At 40.2% G+C, this 9,617-nt stretch overlaps 1 protein-coding gene across 1 annotated transcript; it reads right to left on the reverse strand.

Moving 5' to 3' along the window:
* Positions 1–2,899: 2,899 nt before the first annotated feature.
* On the reverse strand, positions 2,900–8,247 carry LOC111966061 (macrophage colony-stimulating factor 1-like). Its single transcript, XM_070444316.1, has 8 exons — positions 7,999–8,247; positions 5,376–5,486; positions 4,977–5,039; positions 4,412–4,582; positions 4,049–4,244; positions 3,665–3,816; positions 3,077–3,126; positions 2,900–2,980 (listed from the first exon to the last, which is right to left on the reverse strand). Exons 1-8 carry the CDS (start codon positions 8,038–8,040, stop codon positions 2,932–2,934), a joined length of 834 nt encoding a protein of 277 aa, XP_070300417.1. The 5' UTR covers positions 8,041–8,247; the 3' UTR covers positions 2,900–2,931.
* Between the last annotated feature and the right edge of the window lie 1,370 nt (positions 8,248–9,617).

The raw sequence follows: 9,617 nt of genomic DNA on the forward strand, positions 1-9,617 counted from the left end.
TGGAGTGTACCTGTGGATGTATTTTCAAGGCCTACCTTCAAACTTCAGTGCTTCTTTGTTTGACATCATGGGAAATTCTAAAGAAATCAGCGCAAACCTCAAACTCCCACATGTCTGGTTCATCCTTGGAACAATTTCCAAATGCCTAAAGGTACCACGCTCATCTGTACAAACAATAGTACACAAGTATATAACACCATGGGACCACACAGCTGTCATACCACTCAGAGAAGGAGACGCGTTCTGTCTCCTAGAGATGAACGTACTTTGGTGCAAAAAGTGCAAATCAATCCAGAAGAACAGCAAAGGACCTGTGGAAGATGCTGGAGGAACAGCTACAAAAGTATCTATATCCCAGTAAAACGAGTCTATATCGACATAAACCTGAAAGGCCGCACCAAGGAAGAAGTCACTGCTCCAAAACCGCCATAAAAAAGCCAGACTACGGTTTGAAACTGCACATAGGACAAAATTGTACTTTTTGGAGAAATGTCCTCTGGTCTGATGAAACAAATATAACTGTTTTGGCCATAATAGCCATCGTTATGTTTGGAGGTTAAAGGGGGAGGCTTGCAAGCCGAGAACACCATCCCAACCGTGAAGCATGCGGGTGCTTTTTGTGGGGGTGCTTTGCTGGCAGGAGAGGCACTGGTGCACTTCACAAATAGATGTGAACATGAGGTAATGTAAGAATGATGTGGATATATTGAAGCCAATCTCAAGACATCAGTCAACGCCGAATTTTAAAAGCTTGGATGCAAATGGGTCTCTCCAAATGGACAATGACCCAAAGCATACTTCCAAAGTTTGTGGCAAAATGTCTAAGGACAACAAAGTCAAGGTATTGGAGTGGCCATCACAAAGCCCTGACTTAATCCTATAGAACATTAGTGGCAGAACTGAAAAATGGTGGTGCGAGCAAGGAGGCCTACTAGAACATCAGTTAACAGCTCTGTCAGGAGGAATGAGGCCAAAATTCACCCACCAATTTATTGTGGAAGCTTGTGGAAGGCTACCCAAAACGTGTTGACCCAAGTTAACAATTTAAAGGCAATGCTACCAATATACTAATTGAGTGGTATGTATAACCTCCTGACCCCTGGAATGGTGAATTGAATTAGAATCATGTGATTTATTTTTACTATTATTTTGACATTTCACATTCTTAAAATAAAGTGGTGATCCTAACTGACCTAAGACAGCGACTTTTTACTAGGATTAAATGGCAGGAATTGTGAAAAACGTATTTGGTTTAAATGTATTTGGCTAAGGTGTATGTAAACTTCCGACTTCAACTATATATGTGCATAATATTCAGTGCATTCGGAAAGTATTCAGACACACTGACTTTTTTCACATTTTGTTACGTTACAGCCTTATTCTAAAATGGAATATATTGTTTTTTCCCCCTCCTCAATCTACACCTAATACCCCATAATGACAAATATTTTTTTATTTTTTTAAATGTATACAATTTTTTGTTGTTGAAATATTATGAAGTACACAGCTATTTTCAGGTCTCTACAGAGATATTCAATCGGGTTCAAGTCCAGGCTCTGGCAGGGCCACTCAAGGACATTCAGAGACTTGTCCCGAAGCCACTCCTGCGTTTTCTTGGCTGTGTGATCAGGGTCATTGTCCTGTTGGAAGGTTGTCATCAAGGATCTCTCTGTACTTTTCTACGTTCATCTTTCCCTCAATTCTGACTAGTCTCCCAGTCCCCGCCACTGAAAAACATCCCCACAGCATGATGTTGCCACCACCATGCTTTATCGTAGGGATGGTGCCAGGTTTCCTCCAGACGTGACGCTTGGCATTCAGGTCAAAGAGTTCAATCTTGGTTTCATCAGACCAGAGAATCTTGTTTCATGTTCCTTTTACTGAGGAGTTGCTTCCGTCTGGRCACTCTACCATAAAGGCCTGATTGGTGGAGTGCTGCAGAGATGGTTGRCCTTCTGGAAGGTTCCCCCATCTCCACAGAGGAACTCTGGAGCTCTGTTAGAGTGACCTTCGGGTTCTTGGTCACCTCCCTGACCAAGACTCTTCTCCCCCYAATGCTCAGTTTACCCCYGCGGCCAGCTATAGGAGGAGTCTTGGTTGTTCCAAACTTCTTCAATTTAAGAATGATGGAGACCACTGTGTTCTTGAGGACCTTCATTGCTGCAGAATTTTTTMMGGTACCCTGCCCCAGATCTGTGCCTCAACACAATCCTGTCTCGGAGCTCTACGGACAATTCCTTCGGCCTCATGGCTTGGTTTTTGCTCTGACATGCACTGTCAACCATGGGACCTTATATAGACAGGTGTTTGCTTTTCCAAATTATGTCCAATCAATTGAATTCACCACCGGTGAACTCCAATCAAGTTGTAGAAACATCTCAAGGATTATCAATGGAAACAGGATGCACCTGAGCTCAATTTCAAGTCTCATCGCAAAGGGTCTGAATAATAAAAAGGGTCTGAATAAAGTAAGAAATGTCTAAAAACCTGTTTTCGCTTCGTCGTTATGATGTTTTGTGTGTAGATTGATGAGGGGAAAAAATTATTTAATACATTTTAGAATAAGGCTGTAACTTAAAAATGAGTAAGTCAAGGGGTCTGAATACTTTCTGAATGTACTGTATACACACGCAATATTCCCTACTTGAATAGCCTACTTGCATAGACTTCTCAAAAAGAGAAGGTCCATTAAAATCCATTGATAGTGCTTATGGTGCCTGCAGGCCAGAAAAAAGACTGTCTATGGAATGTGTAACACTATTGGACTGTGTGTATCAAAGATGAGTGCTTCATGTAAATCCTCATCTCCAGATGCTCCTCCATCTGTAGCAATCTGCATTTTATGGCATTCTGGCAGAGAAGAGTATTCAGTATTCAGTAGATACTGTACATGGACAGACTGACAGATGATAGACAGACTGAAAATAATACTCACTTTTTTTGCACCTGCATCTCAATGTCCTGAATATCTGTATMCAAACTATAAGTACAACTTTGAATTAGAAGTCACATATATGTGTTGTTTGTCATCATTTTGCATTGTTTCGATTACTCTGGATACTGTGTGATACTTTACCTTGAGTTTTGGTACACTTGTGATGTGTGATGATAAGTACTGTGGAACATCTGTGATGGAACAAAATCACACAAATAAACKAATGTGTCAATTGCATTTATTTTGTATTCCTTTTTTACTGTGATACTGAATTTAAACGCAGCAGGGGTCTTCAATGCTGTTTATTAATTCCTGTAGTCAAATGACCAAATCACATGGGTGGAATGTTATGAATATTAATTAATTAATAAACATTATATAAACATTATATATTTTTCTATGTCGAAAATCTGATGTTTCTATGTCAAATGGTTGAGTTTTATTTCAGTCTTTTGTGATCTACATAAAGTGTAATARGGGGATGCAAACTCAAAATTGAATACATTTCAACTCCCACTGCAGTAAAAGGTTAACTTCAACTCACACGTGGTCCACGTGGTCCAGTGTGGCTCAGTTGGTAGAGCATGGCGCTTGTAATGCGCGGGTTCAATTCCCATGGGGACCAGTATGAAAATGTATGCACTCACTCCTGCAAGTCGCTTTGGATAAGAGCGTCTGCTCAATGACTAAAATACAATGTATATGGAACTTGTAAGTATGTGTTATTACCTTGTGTTTGACGAGGCAATACAGAGTGAACATGAACATCATTCCTCCACAGACTGATGGAGTTATGACCATGAAATCAAACTTCAGGTCTCCAKCTTGGTCTCCGTCTAGACCAGTCTGAGGGGCTMTCTCTGAGTCCCAAAAAGTGCTGACTGTGGATGACGAGACAGGTCATAACAGCCGAGTTATAATATGGACAAGTAAGGTTAAGATAATCAGATCGCTCGGCTAGTTCAAGCATACAACACCAGAGGACAGTGGGTCTGATTCTGTAAGCTACTTTGCTAAATTACCAAACTGTATTATTATATTCTATAATAATGAAATTCCCTGTTTTATGCCTTCGCCAGGGAACCTCTAAAGAACCTTGAGGAAGTTGCCCACCTGTAGTCAGAGAGYAAGCTGTAGGGAGGGCTGTGGGGGGCTCTTCTGTGTCTCTGTACTCCCTCTCACAGTTCCAGTCTACTGGGGAGTCCCTGGTGGTCACRAGCTCCCAGTACTCAGACAGGACATCCTGGACCCTCCCCAGGGCCTCTGATGGGGAACTGCTGAATGACATCCCAAAGCTCACTGGGTCATCCTGGTCAATAGAGTCAGAGAGGAATGTTGCTAAAATGTACATGGGATGCATGTCCTATCAATACAAYAGTTTTATGAGCTTAGTGTTAAGTTCCTTAAATCCTCTTTAAAACACCCGACTTAGGCTGTTATTCAAGAGATTTCTTCAGCATCGAACCCCCCCCTCACCTCCAGCTCCTCGTTGATCTGTGGTACACATCTCTGAGAGTAGATGTTGTGGATGAGACCGGTCAGAGACAGGACGTAGCTGTGGTTGTCGGAGCCTTGGGTGTATCTGAAGTGGCTGGTCAGGAGCTCCAAGATCCAGGGCAGGGCAGCTTTCACATAACAACATTTACTCTGTCAGGGAATGGAAGAAGAACAGTCAATGTTCGTGTTAGTTAGGATACGAAGTATGTTTGATATCAGTGACTTTTTCTAGCCTAGCCATAACCTCCTCCCCACGTGCAATTGCTACCGCATAGAGCCGGCTGGTAGGTGAGATTAACCTTGCCATAATACTAATAGCTAATGCTTATTTTTACAGTCCTTTTAGGATAAATGATGTGGTGGACATTGGATACTTTTTGMCACTACTCTCAAGTAACCTTTCGTATCAAAACCAAACAAAGTTTAATTTCTTAAAGTAAAAAACAAACAATTTGTCGACTAAAAGCATAAACTAATGTTCTTTGTGAATTTGCCTATGATGTCCTATGTTTTCACTGCACATGACGCATACGAATGACCTTACCAAACTTCTCCGCTCAATGAATGTGTAGGTTATTGAGCATCCACTCTGCAACTGGTTATCTATCTATTTCAAACAGAAATATACACAGAAACCAAAATATCTGTCAGAAGGCATTAATTAAATATATATTAACTTCGATATTTTGTATTCATGAGAGGAATATCCTGTACATTCAACAATCCCAATGAATGTCTAATGGTTCTAGCCATGAATTTAATATGCTTCTTACAGTGATATACTCCCCACAGTTTTTCCAACTTTGATCAAAAATGTATTTCTGGAAATCGCACCAATAAATCACTCTTGGTTATGTATAATTATTTTGATATTATAAGAGTTTTATAAAACTTGAATYTGTTCATGTTTTGTTCTATTGTTTGTTTCAGCTGTACTACTCACCAGGCGTCTTATGGTCAGCAGGTGATCTCTGGTGATGGAGTGTCTGCACGGACCAGGGTCTCCCATGGTCAAGGAGAGACTCAGGAACACTATCAAACACAGACACTTTACCTGAAAGGGAGGGAAACCATGGTTTATTGGTTGCTCTCATGAATTGTATTTCACCTTTATTTAGACCTTTATGAAGACCTGAAACCAATGGTGAAACGTATTAGCTTCACGAACAGAAAAATAAAAGAGTAAAAAATGTGTTGACATCTTTTAATTAAAATAATATGTTATATGTTAAAGCTAGAATCCTTTGTTGCTACATCCATTTTTGGACTTATAAATTAATGATAACTGCCAAAATAAAGTATAGAGTGAATGAGGAAAACAAAGCATATTGAAAGCCGGTGGTTCCACACAGGTGTGGTTCCTGAGTTATTTCAGCAAATAAAACATCCCCTTATGCTTAGGGTCATATATAAAAATGCCCATTATTTTGGCTACCATGGCTAGAAGAAGAGATCTCAGTGACTTTGAAAGAGGGGTCTCTGGAGCGACGACTGAGACAGCGTTTTRCACCACCATCAACAAAACACCAAATTATGSAATTTCTTGTGGAAGAATTGTGTTGCGTCCCTCCAATAGAGTTCCAGACAATCTATGCCAAGGCGCATTGAAACTGTTCTGGGAGCCCAACGCCCTATTAAGACTTTATTTKGGCAGTTACCTGTATATACCTATTGATTCTTTAAAAATATAACTTACAAATGCCTCATGAGTTTAGTTCAAGTGTCATACCCCATCAGAACCCATTGTTTTTTTGTCCATTGTTTTTATACAACGTAAATGTAATCAAACACTGTATAGTGTCAAAACATGGCACAACTATAATTGTTATATCATGGATGGTCAGTCCTCGTATCCATAGCTCTGTGTATGAATCTTTAATATTGAAACCATATTTTGTTTTTTGTTGCACAGTGGATCATTGAATAGACCTTTACTGCACTGTTCTCAGTATCCTATGAGAAACAGAATGTTGTCTCTTTGTTTCTGCATCTTCCCATCTCCTGGTTTTAATTTAAAAAAATTMGACTCTTTGCCTAGTGTATGAGAGTTGAGGGGAATTCTGAAATAATCCAAAATAACAATCAATGAGCTTCCATACAGATGAGCCACATTCATGCAGTTCTGTACATTATAGTCATATGGTGTGAAGTTAACCATCCATGCCGTGTTTGATCTTTGTCAACAGTAGCTACATCTATTCATTTTAAACCCATTGGAGACAAATCTGAAAATGTACAGCCTGAAAAGCCAAGCTACACTGAGAAAAAATATACATGCAACATGTGAAGTGTTGGTCCCATGTTTTATGAGCTGAAATAAAAGATCCCAGACATTTTCCAAATGCACAAAAAGCTTATTTCTCTCAAATGTTTTGCACAAATTTGTTTACATCCCTGTTAGTGAGCATTTCTCKTTTGCCCAGACAATCCATCCAACTGACAGGTGAGGCATATCAATAAGTTGATTAAACAGCAGGATCATGACACAGGTGCATCTTGTCACTGTAAAATGTGCAGTTTTGTCACACAACACAATGGCATAGATGTCTAAAGGTTTAACGGAGAGTACAATTGGCATGCTGACTGCAGGAATGTCCACCAGAGCTGTTGCCAGAGAATTGAATGTTCATTTCTTTGCCATAAGCCACCTCCAACATTGTTTTGGATGATTTGGCAGTATGTCCAACTGGCCTCACAACCGAAGACCATGTGTATGGTGTCATGTGGGCGAGCTGTTTGCTGAGGTCCATGTTGTGAACAGAGTGCCCCATGGTGGTGGTGGGGTTATGGTATGGGCAGGCATAAGCTACGGAGAACAAACACAATTGCATTTCATTGATGGCAATTTGAATGCACAGAGATACCGTGACAAGATCCTGAGGCCCATTGTTGTGCCATTCATCCACTGCCATCTACTCAGAATTCAGCATGATAATGCATGGCCCCATGTCACAAGGATCTGTCAACAATTCCTGGAAGCTAAAAATTTCCCAGTTCTTCCATGGCCTGCATACTCAGTAGACATGTCACCCATTGAGCATTGTTGGGATGCTCTGGAACGACGTGTACACCAGTGTGTTCCAGTTCCCGCCAATATCCAGCAACTTCGCACAGCCATTGAAGAGCAGTGGGAAAACATTCCACAGGCCACAATCAACACCCTGATCACCTCTATGCGAAGGAGATGTGTCACGCTGCATGAGGCAAATGGTGGTCACTGGTTTTCTGATCCACACCCCTACCTTTTTTTAAGGTATCTATGACCAACAGATGCATATCTGTATTCCCAAAGATGTGTAATCCATAGATTAGGGCCTAATTTATTTATTTAAATTGACTGATTTCCTTATGTGAACTGTAACTCAGTAAAATCTTTCAAATTGTTAAATGTTACAAAAAATTAATAAAAGTGAAGATGAGGAGCATACTGTAGATTATTTAATTGTTTTATTTTAATTTCAACTGTAGACGAATTAAACAGAATACCGTCAATGTCAAAGGCAGCTTTGACAACAGATTTCCTTCATAAGAGCATTGTTTCCTGCAGAAGTAACTGCATCTCTTACCTTGGTTTTGCACTGAGTGTGGGCTGACACGTGAAGGGTCATCTGGCTCAACTATGAAAATAGAAAAGACCAGACTCCTCTGTCAGGAGCATTGGAGCAGATAGATGATGAGTCTCTCCTCTTCTAGTCCCGATCAATCCCTCTAGTAAACCTCTGGAGACAAGGCATGCACTAAAGAGAAGCGGACATGGACAGAGCCAAGGTTCCCCCGGCATGGAGTGATCTGGTTTCACTCCCCTCCGAAAGGTCTACAGCTCACAGTGTGACTGCCTGTCTTAGCTGTAAACTCAGAAACTATTTTAAGACCTCCCTCCTTCTGCTCTTTCTCATGTGGTCCAAAGGAAACTTATCTCTCTGCTTGGTGTTTTCCAATAACCCCTGGTGGGTCGTGACCTGAGACAAATATTGGTCTAGCTTTCTAGATAACTAAAAGGTTTTTAGGTGGTCTTGGTTCCCTGCACAGAATAATCTTTTGGAACCACTGTGCAGCTACACTTAGATGCAGTGCTTCACAGATACACAGGTAGAGTACGGCGATAACGCCTTACAGATGTTCCACACATTGTGCCATGTATTTTATAGTAAATTCCTGGACGTAGGAAATTCTCTTTAACGTTTCAGCTCTCCCAGTATGGATGTTATAACATGCCAAAGAAACAGGCAGAGAAAATAAAGTAAATCCTGGTGAAAGTACATTGACGGAAACATGGTGTTTTTTTACGATCTATTTCAGATTTGTGTACCATTTAAGAATGCCAGTTTGCATTTCTTTGAGTTTGAGGTTGAGCCCAAACTTWTAACCCACTGGGCACACACTGGTTGAATCAACGTTGTTTCTGTGTCATTTCAATGAAATACATTTAACCGACGTGGAATAGACGTTGAATTGACGTCTGTGCCCAGTTGGAAATGTAGTCAAATGCATACTGTAGCTTACAATATGCTGGGCAGAGAAAACTGCAAAAGTACCTGGCTGCACACTCAAATTCCAACACATACAAGTATCATAATAACAATATAACATTTGATCCAAAACAGATGTTCGCCTGGTGTCCGTTTTGCTTACTTGTTTATYCCTGGTTTCTCCTTTTGTCATCTGGTGTGCTGTCCTCAGGGGCGTCATGCACCCATTATTTTTGAAGGGCCACGAAGTACGTGAGGATGGAGGGTTGGAGGAACAGCTTTTTCTTGCAATCTAGAGGCATAATAATTATGCCTAATTCCATGTAAAAAATATTTAATTTTTTCCTTAATTTTTTCCTGAATAAGCATACCGTTAAATTGTCATTTTAATCAGGGTGTCATTCTGACTGTTGTAAATCACACATATCAATATACTGCACTAACATGCCTAGGATATTACATCCAAATTACAACGCAGTGCATGGGATCATAACACACATCATCAATACAGCCATATATCATGGCATCATAATTAATTCACAAATATTATGAAATTATCACAAGGTGCCAGATTACATTTAAACCAAGTATTTTTCTGCATATCCAATCATACCTCTTGAGCTGTCTGTTTCCTCCTGACTGGTGTTTATTTTTTTTAAATAAATAAAATATGCTTCTCTGCATATCTGTTAAAATTTGTGTAAAAAGATTGAAAG

Source organism: Salvelinus sp. IW2-2015, linkage group LG7 (genome assembly GCF_002910315.2).
Source record: "Salvelinus sp. IW2-2015 linkage group LG7, ASM291031v2, whole genome shotgun sequence".
NCBI lineage: Eukaryota > Metazoa > Chordata > Actinopteri > Salmoniformes > Salmonidae > Salvelinus > Salvelinus sp. IW2-2015.